The sequence below is a fragment of the Lepidothrix coronata genome, unplaced genomic scaffold (genome assembly GCF_001604755.1).
Source record: "Lepidothrix coronata isolate B3197 unplaced genomic scaffold, Lepidothrix_coronata-1.0 Scaffold32, whole genome shotgun sequence".
Taxonomy (NCBI): Eukaryota; Metazoa; Chordata; class Aves; order Passeriformes; family Pipridae; genus Lepidothrix; species Lepidothrix coronata.
The window spans coordinates 3,165,177-3,183,078 of NW_016690212.1; the positions used below are offsets into that span (position 1 = coordinate 3,165,177).

Sequence of the window (17,902 nt, forward strand, 5' to 3'; positions counted from 1 at the left end):
TCAAAAAATTTGATGAGAACTGAAGCAGCATGAGAGTGTTACCTTGCTTGTGTGGGTCCCTCATGGTGGAGCCTGTTTGAGTCTCCTGGGGCAGAAAAAGTAGCTGAACCAACTTTTCCTGTGCCTGGTGCATGTGGAAGCTGACACATAGCCATTACTGCTTGTCCTGTCCTGGAGGGATAGCCCTCTGTTTTCACCTTGCATTAATTTGCAAATGGTCTTACGATGACAGAAACCACAGAAAACAAAGAAAAAAAGGTACACATATGCCTAAGAACCCTCTTATTTCCCAAGCTGGGCTTCGGCAGAGCATGAGCACCGCAGCTGAATTTATCTGGTGGTAACTTTCAGCTGATAATTAACTATTTTGAAAGCTTGTCTGTAAACAGAAATGACATCAGAAAAACATGACCGTTGTCTGTCTTTCATTGTTCCCTCTTTTGTTTTCCACTCAAGATAGCAAACCTGAACTCCATCCAGCAGGAAGTGTCCCTGTGATTTCACCGTGGGTCACAGCAAGGAGCAGAGCATATCTCCAGGCAAAAGGAACATGGGAATATGAAGACATTAAGAATAATAAACCTGGTGGATTTCATTTTGCTGATGCTGCTTTGAAAAGATACCTTTGAGGTTACTAATATGCAGTATGGGTGCAAACACTGAGGCAGAGAAGCTATTTCCTTATCACTGCTCCCAGTTTTGAAACTGCCAGGCCCTCACCCCAGTTGTTGCTACCCCACCCTTGCCATCCCCAAAATAGCTTTCATCCATTCCCACTTCAAAACTGCAAAGAGAGAGAGATTTGAGTAGAGCTCTGGCTTGCCTGGGGAAGTTCTCGCTTTAATCAGACCCAGTGAGTAAAAATGTTTGCAGGGGATGTGTAGCTATGAGGAGAACGGAGGCTTTTATGGTGACCCCATTGGTTGTCCCCCTGGCAGCACAGCCAGGCACCCCACACAGGGGCTCTCCCTTTTGAAGTGGGTAAGTGACGCAAAAGTGTGTCTGAGGGTAAACACACTGCTCTTATCTTATTCTGTATGTCTTACACGCCATTTACTTCAGGATTAATGCTGGAGCATCCTGTGACTGCAGTTCAGTTTGTCTGGTGCTTTCCCAGATCTTTAAGAAACCTCTTTCAAATCCTGTATACCACTGGTTACAGCTGGGGAGGTAGAGATGCCCATGAGTAGCCCTTTGGCTGTAGGTGAGTGGGTGGCTGGGCTCCTCGTGCCTGGGCTTTGTGCCTCTCAATGCTGGTTGGCAGCTCTGCCTGCCCCTTCCAAGCCACTGCAGCCATCGCCGCGGTGCACTGCGAGATGTGGCTGCAAGGAGAGCCTTCTGCTGGGAAAGTATCTTTTAGCTAAGGACATTTAGCTATGCATTTAATTAGAATTAAAATGTCGATTATATTAAACCCCTCTCCCTCTAAAGTTCAGAGAAGCTTGAAAATTATTGCAGTAATTAGGCAATAGTTTTGATTATATATGAAACAAGATCAAGCTTTATGGGAGGTGGCAGAGCCCCCAGCAAGTCAGTCTGTGGCTCTATCTGGTGTAGTGATCTGGAGTGGGGTTTTTCATCTGAACAGGTCCGATGAGTGCTGTAAGATGCACAGTTTCCATGGACATTAGCATTAAATGGAAATCCTCATCTTCAGCTGGAGTTTGGAACCTGCATCGCAGCTGGCATGCTGGCCATGGAGCAGCAGTGGGATGGTGGGATGGGCTCCTGGGCTGTGCACCCCACCAAGGGCTGGTGTGGCCAGGAGCCGGGCAGGGTGCGCTGCTGGAGATGGCAGCAGGGAGTCAAACACAGCCGCCATCCCAGGGCTGGCTCAGCCTCGCTGTCCAGGTGGGCCAGGTGGGGGAGTCTGGCCGGTCCTTGCTAACAAGGCAAAACAGCTGAGGTACAGGGAAGTGTGCAGAGCCCAGAAGGAAAATCACTTTGCATTTTAGCTAGAAGGAAAATCTCGGCAGTTAAATAGGCTGTAAGGAGCTGGTTGTTAGCGTGCTCACGCTAACAACTTGTTTGTTAGCGTGACTTGTTTCCTTGCTCGCCTGGTTGCTGCTGCATCCCTGTCAGCTTCCCCTGCCCACATCTCATCCCCCACAGCAGTTATAGCCCATGAGCATCAGGTACCTGAAGAGCAAGAAGTGATGCTGTGGGAGGGTGTTCAAGGAAGTTAAGTGTATCTTCTGCCTCACTGCAGTTAGAATTCAAGTCTGTTTATTCCTGCCAGCAGATCCAACTTGTGTTACCTCCCACCTTCCGGAAATGTTCCCCCAGACTAGTGTTATCAACCCAATTAACATTTCAAATTTCTCAGCTTGCAGGTGCTGGTTTCAGAAAAGCAATCTTGTACAATGTTGAGCAATCCAGTTGGCATCAATTTGTTCTTAATCCCCTGTTCAAGCTGCAGACTGAAATATGCTTTTTTTTCTTTTCAGTGTTGTGTACAAAGTAAATAATCCTGAACAGCACAGGCAACATTAAAGATAATGATGCCAAAATTGGTTTGTTTTTTCTCTTATGCACGTTGGGAATTTACAGTTGCCTTATGGACAATTTCTCCTCCTGCAGTTTGGGGTTTTTTTAGCTGTCTGATTTAGCTGGTACTGCTGTGGTTGCTGGCAAGGGGACTGTGGGGTGAGAGCTGCCATGAGCTGCAAGCCCCAAGTCCCACTGCCCGCTTTCCCCAGGTGTCCCAGATATCCATCTCTGTCAGGTTGAACAGATGACTCATCTTGCAAAAAATAAGTACATTAAAGTTTGACTTGAAATGTTTAAGAGTGTCTGCAGCTTGTGAGCAGGATAGGTGTTTTTGCCTGGAAGTGTCTGGACAGACTTGTTGGGATCCGTTGCTTGCACCGACCCTGACATCAATTCACAAGTGAGGATGTGGCTAATGCTTGCCAGGGGCTGTACAGCAATAGAGCACAAACCACGACCTAGGTACATACCCTGTGTTCTGGCTGGGCTGGGGCAGACCCTGAGATGCTCTGAACTGCTGCAGTGGCAGCAGGAGGGTGCTGGAGGCAGTGTGGTTAATGCTGCTTTAAAGAGAGCTAGTTGCTGGCCCAGTCATACATTGGCATTCATTCTGCCAGTGTAGACTACTGCTTGTCCTCCATCAATCCTCCAGCCTTGGTTTAGTTAATCCCAGATACCTTCTTTTCCCAAAAAGACATATCTCACCCAGGACATTCCCCTTCCTTGTAGCTCAATCAGGGCTGAGTATGCCAAGGTACTTGCAAACACCATGTGGCTCAGCTGCCTCCTGTTTTACCTCACCCTGTGATCTAAAATACCCCCATAACACCAGGTAACATGTCTTTCTCTTCCCTCTTCCTGTGACCATTCCAAACCCTCTCTTCTCCAAAGGATACTGGGCAATGTTGGCCAGTGTTTTCAAAACTGAGCATCTGCAGAATGGGGGCTTCAGCTGCTCATCCTTCCTGGAAATTGAGAGCAAGGGTTTGACATCAAGGTACAGATTCAGATACCTGATTTTAGGAAAACCCTTGCAACACAGGAGGTGCAGTCCATGTGACATGTGTCTGGTATCCACATGCTTGCCCTGCTCATCCCTCATCTTTTGCTTTCTGCTCTTGCTGTCTTTATTTTTTCAGCCTCGAGCCATTTCCTTGGCAGACTGTTGTTGTTTGGGGCTGCGGGGTCAGGAGTGAAGCTCTGTGCGAGTGTGCTGGCAATGACTCAGAAAATTGGGCTTTAGGCCCAATTTTGGCAGGGAGTGAAGCCCACTGAAGTCAATGGGAATCTTCCTGTTGGCATAATGGGCTTTGGAGCAGACCTGGGGTTCAACATTCTTCAGAGCAGTGGTTCCAGTGTGAACCTTTAGCACTGTGATAGATAATTATTTTTATATATTGTTTCCAAAGCCCACAACTTGTGTTGGCAGTCAGCGCTCCTAAATGTGGGGAGCTGACTGGCAGCCTGAAACAAAGGGACGAGATCAGTAACATAAGTTTCATGTGGCCAAAGGGAATCATCTCCATATTGTTTCATCCACCTTGACATACAGAACTGCTCATCAGCGGTGTTTTTGATCCCAAGGAAAGGGAGACTTTGACAGAATTCACTAGTGCCTATCTAAGAAGAGACAGGATGTTATACAAATAAGTTTACTTTTTTACAAAGGGAAGAGATGGAGAGTATTTCTCATGGATGTTACTTTTCTGGTTTTGCGATATTTAAAGTCACTTTTCTCAAGCAAAAGAGACATTTGCACTTTGATCTATTCCTGCCTCAAAACAGAGATTACTTAGGGATGTGGAGAACACATTTGCTACTGGCCATCCCTCTGGTCTTTTGTAAAGCTAAAGCCAAAACCAGCCCCTGTTTCTTTTTTCCAAGGTGCCTTGAGTTCACACTCAAACTGAGGTCACATACACAGTTTCTGTCCTTCTTCTAGCAGCTTCTCTAGTGGGGCTGCTCACTACCCCTTGAGGTGGGGTATTTGTAAATTATGCCTATTTTCCTTTTCCATTCTGGTAATGTTTTCTTGCTGTTTTGGCAAGCAGTCTTACTTGGTTTTCCACTTGCCATTTTCTGTGCAGTTAATTTTCTTTCAGGTTATTTTCTGTGCACTATAAGCTCCTGAACTTTTCCATAACATAGAAGATATTGTAAGGACTTTTTCTTATGGATGCTCATAGACTTCTTATTTCTACTGATAGAAGTGAAGCTTTGTAGTACCTACAGCAATGGTTTGGAAGGGATAATATTAACACACTGAGTTTGTGCATTTTTAAATTGTCTCCATGCTGGTGGGAGCGCAGTGCAAGGAGGGGGACTCAGCCCTCCAATGCTTGCAGACTTTCTTAGGCAAACTAAATCTTAAGGCAGGACTGTGTGTCTCACTTTTATTGATATCTGCTGATTTTTTACTGCTATTTGCTCAGCAGGAAGTGTGGGTTGGGTGCCAGATCTGCAAAATCCATTTCTGTGGCTTGGTGCTACTAATGTGCTAATGACGCCCAAGCAGTGGAGAGGACACTAAAAGCATGGCATCTTCCTCAGTAATTCCAGGCTTAGTGCTGGATTAGGTGTGTATTAACTTCCATATCTAAAGACATGGCTGGAAGCAAATGGGGGATGGAGGTTTGATCATTCCAAGCCACGTTACCAAGCAATGACTGCTACCCATGCCCATGGCTTCTTCTTACGAGCTGGGAAGAGCAAGAGGTTGTTTGAACCTATGGAGTGTCCTTATTCTATGTTTTGTTAGCTAAGGAGTTTGGATGGCTGTCATAAACACTGGCATCTGTTATTTCCAGATGTGTTATCAAACATAATTAGAATGGGTTTGGGTTGCTATATCTGTGAAAGAAAGCTCTGATGATAAAGTATTTATATAAAATATGTAGCTTTCAAAATTAGCCTTAAGACCTTAGTAAGTAATAAGCTAAAAAAGTAATAATTATTTTATTTCTGCAAGCCTAAAAAAAACCCCAAAAGAACCTTTTTTGGTCAGGTGCTGCCCTTGCCAAATATGCATTTCAGTTAAACTTTGCTGTGTTTACATTTCTAGATAATAAAATTCTTTGGTTTATGGACTGCCAGAAGATAGAAAGCTGAGATTAAAGTCTCAGATTTGATAAGGTTTGTTGTAAAGTAAAGGTAATAATGAAACAATGCTTATTTAGTCAATTCTGTAGTTATTTATGTATTTTATAGAGATTCAAGCTTTTGTCAGCCTTGCTGTCTTCTCTTTTCTTTGTAATGCATCAGGGTACATGTTTGCTACTAAATCTTTTCATCAGTTTGATGGAGGATGAAGATGAGTAATTCTCTTTTTAAGGATTGTATTCAGCAATGACAGTAACATAAAAGACAACAGTCTGTTTTGATTTCCACCTTCTGGAGATTCCTTTTGTGGAAAGTATACATAAAATAATATTGCCAGGATAAAAATTCAGGGTGCAGGGACCACATTTGTGATTAAAACATTTTTTGTGTAGTCACCTGGCTGTCCAGAATAGTCTTTGTTTGTTTACTGGTCTGTGAGACTTTAAGAGTCTTATTTTCATCTTTCCACCTTGTTTTTCATAAACCTGGCTGCAACAGCTTTTAAAAGAACCTTTTATGATTTCTTTAAGACATTATGTTGCCTTCATTACCCTAGTGTCTTAGCATTTCATTGTCTGCACCCACTACTTCACAGTGTACATGTGAGTGCCGTTATCCCCGTCTAATGGAAGAAAAACTCAAGGACAAATTGACAAAAGCTGATGGTACAAGGGCTTAGGAGCCAAGCCCGTAAAAAGGACTGGTTGAATCCTGTCTTTCTCCTTGTTCTGTCCTGTGTTTCCCTTTTCTCAGGTGGCTTGGGCTGCTAAGATCAAGGCTGTCTGCTCAAGTCACTCTTAGCAAGATGCCTGCACATCCCATCTGCCAATATGATCTGAGTGTTAAGAACTCCTTCAGGAAGATTCTTGCATCCAGCCAGTTTGCTGAAGCCCAGCAGATGATGTCTGTGAGAACTGGTGACAGCCAAGCCTTGTGTATATGTGCATTCATCTGTGTGAAGGTCTGCTCCAAAGAGTAAAGTGTAGCCAGAGTTTCTCTTGAGTAGCATGCTTGAAGGGTGTTTCACACCCCTAACTGAAACCATCTTGTACCTGCCAAAACAATGGTAGGGCCTTTTTAAAGCTGTATCATAAGACCTCTGAAAACTCAGATTGTTAGAGCCTTTTTAGCAGAACAACAGATTGGTTGTGCATGTATATTGGGTAGCTGCATATGGTAGGCATCTCAGACAGTGGAGGCCATGAAGTAGTACCACTCCATAGAATAGTACTTCTTAGTGTTATTTTTCTGACTTTTCCGGCAGTAAACATTTTAAACATTCATGGAATATTTCACTTGTAAATTTCCAAACACATACATTATTGGGTACTTAAGGCTTAATTCAATTCCCAGTAAAGACAAAAAATTCCACTTTCTTAATTGCACTTGTTCCAGCCCTCAAAGCGAATGTTGTCTGTTGAAAGTAGAATAGATACTAAGTTGGTCCCATAAAACCACAGATTGTTTCAACTTTCCTTGAGTTTCTGAATGAATAGATGATCAGATGCCGTGATGCTGCTCTCAGCCTTGCTGGTGATGTGAAAGAGGCGCTTGTCCAGCCGGCTGTATAGCTGCGCTGTTCTTTTGTTGCCTATAGTACACATGCTCAGCTCCTTTTTACTCTCTTTTTATTTTAATGCTCTGCAACAGGGCTGCACAAAGCCGAACTGGCTTTTAAAACACAACTTCATTTTGCAGCTATACGTCTGTGCCCAGTTTTCTTTTGTCCTGCCTGTGGAACAAGGAGGTTGTGTGGTATCTGACACCAGGCTTTTTCCAGTGATTTATTAACTGTGTCAGAATAGCTGTTGTGAATGCTGGGAAGCTCTCGCATATTGTGACAGTTGATATTGATTATGACAGTTTGTAGACTCTAGTGCGTTGTCCAACAGTGGATCGTATTTTGTCTTCTTACTATACATACCATGGACTATAGATCATAGTGTTTGCTTTAAAAAAGGACCCATTGTCCAGAATTCTTGCTGGTATGAGAGAACTTCTGTGGTGTATTGTGCAAAAAATAGCAAAATAGTTCAGGCACCCTATGGGACAGACAGGCAAATGTCAATTGCTTAATGAAAAAAAAAATTAAATAGTTTGTTCTGCTTCTGGCCTTTGGGGGAATGAGCTGTGCAACTGACAGAGGTGGGGAAACTAGTCTGAGGATGTCATTTTTGAAAATACTGGTGTCCTGTGTTGTCTGTTGGCCAAAAATCCACATACCGTGCAGGAGGAGGTTGCAATGAGGATTGTGGCTACGGATCATTTTTAGAGGTTGCTTTGGGTCTTGATGGAGGCTGAGACTACACATTTCTAAAATGAGTCTGAAGAAGAGAAGATAAAGATTTCTGCAAAGTTGGGAGAAACTGAAAGCTGGTGCATGAGCTTCTGTGAGGGGAACATAGAATCATAAAATTGTTTACTTTGGAAAAGACTGTTAAGGTCATCAAGTCCAACCGTTATCCCAGCACTGCCAAGTCCACCGCTAAATCATGTCCCTAAGGGCCACGTCTGCACATATTTTAAATATGAAGGTGACTCTACTACTTCCCTGGGCAGCCTGTTCCAATGCTGGACCACCCTTATGGTGAAGAAATTTTTACTAATCCCCAGTTTAAGCCTCCCCTGGCTCAGCCTGAGGCCATTTCCTCATCTTCTCACTTGTTACCTGGGAGAAGTCAGATGGATCACCCCAAACAATGACCTCTCCTGACTGGCTTTAGCCAGGCAGTAGTTAAAGTAGCACACAAGAGAAAAGATTTTTCTATTTGCCTAAAAGCTGCCTCATTGTGGAAAAAAGTCAATTGTAAAAGCTGAGCTTTTACAGACAACCTGATCAGGAGGAGGGAGTCAAAAGCTGTTTGGTTAATGTAATTTACAATATTGCTACTGTAATTCTGGAGGAAAAATCTTCCAACAATACATTTCTTTTTAAAACAAAACATCTCTTGAGGTGAAGTGGTGACAGTGAATACGAAAGAAACCATTCTTATTTTTCTGTTCTGTTTCTGCATGATGATAATGGGTCATAAACTCACACTTCGAAATAAGAAACCTTAGCAAAATGACCTTTAGCAGTCCATGCTATTACATTTTTGATCTCATGATGGCTTTAGATTGATTCAAATGCAATTCCTGCTGCAACTTTACATTGATGCGATTAAAAATCCATTTCTGCATGTATCTTGTAGTTGAATTGAAATAAATGTAATAGGAGGTTACTTATGTAATGATTTTTTCAGGGATACTTTGGGATAAGACTATGGCACTGAGCTGGGACCTAGGGGAACTAGATTTGGTTCTTAACCCCACTGTGGGACTGATACTGGCCACTCAAACCTATTTATCTCTCTCATGAGTTGAACTCATCCTCATTTCTGGTTGTTTATTTACACAGTGAGGTCTTCCAGAAGGAACATTTCCTATGAGAAGCCAGTCTAGATCTCTCCTGGGATTTCTAGACGCTGCTCTAATACTAACCAATTTTCTGTAATGCGATCTGTATTTTAATGAGTCCTTAATGTTAGTAAGGAGACAGATTTAAACTAAGTGGTTTGATTTCAGTGATGATGCAACTTCCCATTCCATGCTCAAATTGAACTTAATTCAAGTTAATTCTAGCACTCACTGTGTCACAATTATGTTCTGTAATGATAGAATGCTCTAGACTTTATACATTACAGCACTACTGTAAGCCTCAGGGTGTACTAAGATTTTACAGCAGCATCTCTCAGTCCAGTGTATGTATTAGTGCTATATTTATATAATTAGGGGTTTTATTGCAGAACAGCCACAGCAATATCAGAAATGCTTTAAAGCAATGGAAGAGTTTTTAAATGCCTGCTTTTCACTGCGGGCATATTTTATTTAATTCTTTTTTCCTGATAGTCATAAAATATTTTGAAGAAACTAGGTGTGAAGAATGAAGAAGTTCTGGTGTTCAAATGTGACGACTTGTTTCCTTAGATGACTTGTATCTGAAGCTCTGATCACAATTCTCTGTGCATAGTTCTGGCTCCTTAAGCCTGAGACCACACCTGGAGAAGATAATTTTGGTATTGTGCTGTAAAAAGTGACAGCTTCCCAGCGCCAGTTGTAGACTAGCAGTCACTATCATGAAAGGCCCCTTCCTCTTGGCTTCCCCTTGGCCACATGGGGCTCTCAGACTGTTTCCTCACTAGTCCTTGCTACTTGTTTGCCTGGGATCTTCTCCAGATGTTATGGCCTCTTCAAGATGTCTTGGATCCTCTGAGTTGCAATCCTTAAGAGGTTTAATTTTGTTTTCCTGAGTAAAGACATTGGTAATCACTGCAGAAGGCAGATACATTTCCCTCTCCCATCCTAGTTCCCTGAACTGCCTTGCAGGTCTGTTTTATTTTCAGGAGATCGTGGGAGCCTCCTTGTCCATAGGTTGAAGCCTGCTCTCTGACATCACTGTTATCTTTCCTTCTTCCCTTCAGATGGTGTCCACAGTGTCACAGCGGTCTGCACTCTGCGTGTCACCATCATCACAGATGACATGCTCACCAACAGCATCACGGTGCGGCTGGAGAACATGTCCCAGGAGAGGTTCCTTTCTCCACTCCTGTCCCTGTTTGTGGAGGGGGTGGCAACTGTGCTCTCCACTGCCAAGGATGGCATCTTTGTTTTCAATATCCAAAATGACACGGACGTCAGCTCCAATATCCTAAATGTGACTTTCTCAGCCTTGCTCCCTGGTGGCATTCGAAACAAGTTCTTCCCCTCCGAGGACCTGCAGGAGCAGATCTACCTCAACAGGACCCTGCTGACCATGATTTCCACGCAGAGGGTGCTGCCCTTCGACGACAACATCTGCCTGCGCGAGCCCTGTGAGAATTACATGAAGTGTGTCTCTGTCCTGAAGTTTGACAGCTCAGCTCCGTTCATCAGCTCCAACACTGTCCTGTTCCGCCCCATCCACCCCATCAACGGGCTGCGGTGCCGATGCCCCCCGGGCTTCACGGGGGACTACTGTGAGACGGAAATTGACCTCTGCTACTCCAACCCTTGCGGGAGCAATGGGCTTTGTCGAAGCCGAGAAGGGGGCTACACTTGTGAATGCTATGAGGACTACACTGGTATGTGTTTATCTTATCTTTGACCCATGATTTATATGTTAGACCATCATCCAGGCCAGCTCTGTGTCAAGCTGAAATTGCTGACATTCTTAGTCAAAGGGAGAAAAACTCCTGGCATTGCCTTCTAGTCAGGAGAAGGCTTGTGAGTGTCACACATCACTTAGGGTACGTCCCATATCTCTGTGTGTGCATGGTGGTAGGAACTGTGCCTTGCTCCAGGTCACGCAGAGGGACTGCCAGCTGCTGAAGTGATTTGTACTTTTTGAATTTCTGCTCAAAATGTGTTATGAAAATTTATTTCTTCTGTCTGCAAGGAAAAAGATGGGACACATCCCCTGGCTCCTGGTCTTGCATGCCTTCAAGGCCCCTCTGCAGTCCCCACATACCAGGATATAGTTGGGGTGCACAGCCTCTGTAGGAGGTCCTCAACCCTTGGTCATCAGCCAGCACAGAGCATTAGGATTGATCTTGTTCCCCAAAAGCTGCAATAATACACACTTAGGGGAAATACTGCAAGTCAGGTCTGGTTTGTAAATGTCCAGATAAAACTCCAGAAGGACGGAGGTGCTTCCAGGCCTGTCTCCAGCAGCCTGCTGAGGAATGTACTTTGCCTCATCGTGGACTTGACAGCTAATAAAGATCAAAGTGCTGCTTCTCAGATACTCCTGAGAAATTACGAAAGAATATTAGCTGAATGTTTTCTGCTGCTTCAGTAAAGTCAGTGGGGTTATTTATGTAAATTACACGTGCATTTAAGCATTCTGCACTGACGTGCTGCCGGCTGTAATTTACGCTGACAGCTCAGCAATGTCTGCTGTGACCCCTGCAAACAAGGGGTGAAGCAGAGGGGGGCTGGTTCCCAACACTGCGTCTCACTGCTGAAGTTATAAAAAATTGAAACCATAAATTATTTAAGTCTCGATGGAAAAAAAAAATCTAGATGATGTGGATCCAGCCCTCCAGGTGGAAGGGTTTTCCTTCACTTTCTGTGGCTTTTTTCTCAGGACTGTAATCAAAATTGTGACTGTGGGAGAAGAGACATAGCAGAAAGGGAACTGGGCTTTCCCCAGGAAGGGGGACAGGAGATACTCCCTGAAATATGTGCATAGCTTAGGGCAGCAGGACCTTCCTAAGAAGATGCAGACAAATTTTTTGTCCAGTGGGAGAAACCCTGAGTAGAGCTGTGAGATTATTGGGATATTTGGTGTTTGTTGAGGAGTAATTTTCCTGCCAGGCTGCTCATGAATGACTTCCACAGTCAAATACATCATAAAGTCCATTATCCATTAATACACAATACATACAATATCGGGCATCACAAAACAGATTTTATGATCAGTTGATTTCATTAAAAATGTTTACATAATATTATGCTGTAAATAGGAATGCTTAGAAGTAGGAAGTTTCATTAAACAAAGATATGCATATAAATGGAGTTAATTCATCCATGTCCGAGGTTTTGGAATGACGTGCATTCCACCACATTTTGAAAGTCTCTTGCTAGAAATCTTCAGAAAAAAGGCTAAATATACTTTCAAAATGAAAGAGAATAAGCTTGTATTAATAATTGATGAACATGTTTAATACTTAATGCTGTAGTCAGAACAGACACAGTACATATTTATAAGAGAAGCACCATAATATTCATATACAAAGAAAGATTTGATCTGTAACTGTATTTTCAGTGCATAGTTGTTGAGTTAAAAATTAACTATCCTGCTGCCAGGATATTAAAAGTGATCAGAAGTTAAGGAGCGAGTTTATACCTTTCCTGTCTTTAGGTTTCAGAGTTAACTGCACTTCAGTGAAACACCTTCTTCTTTGGAAGGACAGTTTGATCACATTCAGGTTGGGCAGGGAAAAACACACCCAGCTATGATCAAGAGGGCTCTGGAACCTTTTCCCATAAATTGATACAAACATTATTGAATATTTCTGTTTTATTGCTGAATGAATGCAGTAGAAATTTCGTATCTGCTCTATGACTGGTTTATGTTACATTAGTGCCTTTAGGTTCCATGTTGCATGACAATGTTTTGCCTGTCAAACCTGACACGTTTACCCACGTATGGTGGCCATTTTGGTTGATTTTCATCCACTTTACAGAACAAGACTGAAAATGTTATCAACAAGTAGTCAACTACTAGAAATATTTTATGAAGATGCATTATTGAATTTTGTCCCAGTCTCTTTTAAGAATTATTTTTTTGCCTATGATTTTAATCCTTTCTTTAAATATGTTCATATCCATTTTCAAGTCCAGTTTATTAATGATAATACTGTGTTTTCAGCTTGTATGTAAATATATTGTTTACAGCAATCCAGATTTTATGTCTATTTGATATGTAAATAGCACAGGTTGGCTTCAATAGCAGCAGTGTATATTGGTTCATGAAATGCAGTGATCATAAATTGGAATGAGCAGAAAGTTACTAAGTCTGAAGGTTGGAACCTTCTGGTATTACTGAAATGTTATCATGGTACTAACTCAGTGCAGTAACATCTCAGTATAAAATACTTACAAATACTTACAAATCTTTGAATTAATTGTAAAAGATGAAATATGAATGGTAATAATGAATGACATGTGTCCTTCTCTGGGAGCTCTCACGTTTCCATTTCCCAATTAAGAGCCTATGTAGAAAAATAATTATAAGAAAATACTAAGATCTGTCATCTATCTGGGGAGATAGGCTGTAATTCAATGAGAAATCACTACACAATCATAACCCTGTACTGAATCTATCTGACTGGTGACCTGCTAAAAATATAGCATTTATTTCCTCTAGAAGATAATTTTGTCCTGTCTTAATAGAGTGGAATTTCCCCCCATTTTTCCACCCTGCTTTGAAGCACTCCATTTGTTTTGATGTAATTGTTAGTCATTTATACATGATGAAAGTTTCTCTGTCTTCAGGAGTCTTCTGTTACGGGCACAGAGGTAAACTGAGCTTCTACAAGGTATTTCTGAAACCTGATTACTGGCTAGGTTAGGGTGATTTGGAATTAACTTCACTTCCTGTGATATAAGGAGGTGAGTGAAGAAGTACATATATTTTTAATCGTATTTTTTCAGACTAGCAACCCCTTGAACTTCTTTTCTTTATATAAAAAAAAGTGTAGAGAAGTAAACATTGTACACACTAACAGTCATGCCATTGGTGGCAGAGAGCTGTGCGCATAGCTAAAGGGTTAAAGGATGTAATTTAAGTTAACCAAACAAATATAATGAACTGTGTAAAGCCTATGTATTTTTTCTAGCTTTATTTCATGTACCTTTGAGTGCTGCAGAAGCAGCTGAGGTGAGCTATAGGTGAAGGCTTGGACAGAGGTGGAATTGTCTGTACTGCCCAGAGGGCAACCCCATGAAGAGTAAATGCATCATGTCATCCACACCAGTTTTGGAGGCATGGATGCCACAGCAGTTCCTGAATGAGGTGTACTTCCAGCCCCATCCTGGTGCCTATGTGACCACTGTGGCCATAAGTCACCACCTTCTTGGGTATGAATCCCCACAATTCCTGCCCTGACCTGGGTGCCTCCTTCCATTGCTTGGTCCTCCTGCATCACTATGCCCTCAGTCCTTTTGCTCAGCAGACACCAAGACTACTCTCCTCTATGGACATGTTCCCAAAGAGTAAAATTTAATTGACACAGAATAAAAGCACTCTAATGCAAAAAAAAAAAAAAAAAACAACAAAAAACAAAACCGAAAAAAAAGCCAACAACCCCTGAAATAAGGAAGAGATTTAATGTTCCCACAGTTCTCCTCTGTTCTCATATCACATTGTCTCTGCCTCCTTTGCTACATAACCCCTAGCAAGGAGTAGTTTGTAGGGGGAAAAAGATCATCGGAGAATTTCCCATATCCTCTGCACCTCTCCTTGGATTTCACTTCAGAGAGGGAAGAAATCTTAAGTGGTTGTAAATCTTCTAGTAATCAAATACAGCAATTAGAGATCTTTTATGTGTTATACTTTTTTTCCTCCTAATTTGTATCTGTGATACCATATTGACATGAGGAATCATGACATCTAATGTGGCTTCTGTGAATTCTGACTTTGTGTCATGAGAAGGTAATTATAGCTGGTTTCATAGCATCGTGCCAGAAGTTCCTATTAATATTGCTTAGTAAATGCTCAGTGTTTGGCTCTTGCAAACATACAGCACAGCAGTACATGTGAAGATATGCTTCTGTGTTATCTTTACTTATATCCATTCTTCAGATAGTGATTTCCCAGCTCGGTCTGATACCAGATTCTCATTTTTCAGGCCAGAGAGATTTATTTGAGGGAATTTCGGCTTTCAAGTAGAGAAGTCTGGCAGCCAGGGTAGTCATAATGAGTATTTTATCTTGGGCAAGAAAGTCTGAAATTCCATTCTCAATTGCACTTCTGCAACTCCTCTGAAGCAGTGGGATCACAGGTGTGTAACAGCCAAATCCTGTACAGCAGATCTAAATTTGATTCCTACAGGTACCTTACTGTATCTTTAACTCCTTGTTTAGCTTATGAAAGGCCATGGTTTTGTGACAGCAAGGCTGAACAAAAGTTATCCGTACAGGGTTGTGGGGCTTTGCCAGCACTTTCAAGCTGCTGTGACCAAGTTTGTCTTTAATACAAAACACCAAATAAGAAGTTTTGTCATTCACAAACATTCCCATGAATGTAAGGACATTGTCCATGGCATGTGACAGCTTCATGGGTCATGAGTGATATCTCATTCAAATGTTAAGGCAACACAGTGAAGGTTCTGAAATGTTTTGTATCACTGCTGCCTTAACAGTGTCCTTTAGTCTAGGCCTTCAAAGTTATGCTACTGGATTCCAGATGCTTTTTTATAATAAAGAGATGAAACCTAGGCAAGGTCTAATTCTCTAAAAAAATGTATATTTGGTTTCAAGGGTTTAAATATAGTTACAGTTATTAGGGTGCTGGGTGATTTGCAGTATTTCCAGAATTTAAACTCTTAACATTTTTTAATGAAGCTTTTCTGCTGATTTTAGATGCAGAAGTAGAAGAGTGCTGACTATCAATCTTTTAATAATTTTTGTTGTTTCTCAGTGCCTCAGAGGAGAATACCTGGTTGCCTTGCCTTGCAGTTTCTGTATGGCATTACTGAGAGAAAGCTTGTGGAGGGTGGTTGCATCCCAGTGAAGGTCCGTACAGCATTGGAGGTATCATTAGTGTTATTTAATATCTTCACCAATGACACAGACAAAGGGATCGAGTGCACCCTTCACACGTTTGCAGATGACACTAAGCTGAGTGGTGTGGTTGACACACCTGAAGGACAGGATGCCATCAAAGGGACCTGGACAAACTTGAGAAATGGGCCAGTGGGAATCTCATGAGGTTTAATAAGACCAAGTCCAAGGTGCTGCACCTGAGTCAGGACAACCCCTGGTATCAATACAAGCTGGGGGAGGGACAGATCAAGAGCAGCCCTGCCAAGGGGACTTGGGGGTGCTGGTGGATGAGAGGCTGGACATGACCCAGTAATGTGCACCTGCAGCCCAAAAAGCCAGACTGGGCTGCATCAAAAGAAGGGTGACCAGCAGTGTGAGGAAGAGGATTCTGCCCCTTTGCTCTGCTCTGGTGAGACCCCACCTGGAGCACTGCATCCAGCTCTGAGGTTCCAAGCCATGAAGGACATCAACCTGTTGGAGCAAGTCCAGAGGAAGGTCACCAAGACAATTACAGGGATGGAGCACCTATCATATGAGGAAAGGCTGAGAGAATTTGCATTGTTCATCCTGGAGAAGAGAAGGCTTCAGGGTGGCCAAATTGCAGCCTTCCAGTACCTGAAGGGAGCCTACAAGAAAGGTAGAGAGAGACTGTTTACGAGGACATATAGAGATAGGACAAGGGGAAGTGGTTTCAAAATGAAAGAAGGTAGGTTTAGATTAGATGTTAGGAAGACATTCTTTACTGTGAGTGTGATGAGACACTGAAATTGATTGCCTGGAAAAGCTGTGGATGCCCCATCCCTGGAAATGTTTAAGGCCAGATTGGATGGGGCTTTGAGCAACCAAGTCTAGTGAAAAGTGTCTCTGTCCACGGCAGGAGGGTTGAAACTAGATGACCTTTAAGGTCCCTTCCAACCCAGGCCATTATAAGAGTTTCTCTTTTTATGAACTTTACCACTCAGGTATGTACTATGAGATGTTGTGTCTCATAAATCTTACTCTCTGTGCTTTGAAGTTTCCACACCAAAGAGCAATGATCCCCAGATGTCATCTCATGAGCTGACTTCATGTCTATACATATAGGGAACCCATACAACCTTTTCATTGCAATTAGCCATGGATAATAAGTCTTCCATTGGCTATTGGGCAGTGCGTGCTGCATTTAAAGAGCACAGCAGTCAACTGTGGTATATACTTTCCTTTCAGGGGGCCTCTGGTGGTCTAGTGGTTAGGGTGCAGGACTCTCACCACTGCAACCTGGGTTCGATTCCCAGCCTCCCGGGCAGATGGAGCTCGTCAGCCTTGTAAGGCAATCCATCTAAGAGAAGGTCACTCTAAACAAACCTACGTCCTGGGGACCTCACTGCCACTGTCCAAGTTTGCTTGGCCCCAGCAGATGAACCTCAGGATTAAAGGGTGGGCTCAGTTCAGCGCAAGCTGTGTCTCACCTAAAAAATCCACTGCGCAGGCTCGAAGGGTTAATGACCTTTCCCAAATCTTCGCTCGCGAAGACTGGCCATTACATTACATTTACATACTTTCCTTTCTCTCCTTTTAGAACCACGTCCATTTTTTGTCTTGAGTTCCTGAAAATAAGTATTATTTTTGGATATTTAGATTAAGAGGTATTACCTGGCAAAATTCTTGCCTTTGAGTCCATATATGTTGTCAGAGAATGGTGATGTCTGATCATTGCAAGCTGTACCTGTACAAAACACTTCAAATCTAAGGACTGCTGTGGACTCTGTAGAAGTTGCTCACAGGTTTGAGTCACCGCTTTGAGCAAGGGGGTGCTGTCCCCTTCACCAAAGAGATGGGAAGCTGAGGCAGAGCATCTTCATCTCTTCCAGGTCACACAGAAGCAGTTGGTGGCAAGTCTAGAGCGGCTGAGGAAGGGCCATTCCTGGGCTGCCCATGGCTGGAAACATGGGGGAGATCCCTGTGAAAGACGTGTCTTTCCTGACATGGATTCTCAGCAGAAGTCTGCATGCCCACTCATCTGCTGTGTTTAACTCTCAGATTTACT

At 42.7% G+C, this 17,902-nt stretch overlaps 1 protein-coding gene across 5 annotated transcripts in view; it reads left to right on the forward strand.

Annotated features, from left to right (window-relative positions):
- The window catches only part of CELSR1 (cadherin EGF LAG seven-pass G-type receptor 1), a 169,203-nt gene that overhangs the window by 56,922 nt on the left and 94,379 nt on the right, over window positions 1-17,902 (forward strand). For all 5 annotated transcript variants that reach the window (XM_017811530.1, XM_017811528.1, XM_017811527.1 and 2 more), the window contains exon 2: window positions 10,050-10,688. In XM_017811530.1, the coding sequence (XP_017667019.1) occupies window positions 10,050-10,688 (639 nt within the window). The remainder of the gene's footprint in view (window positions 1-10,049; window positions 10,689-17,902) is intronic.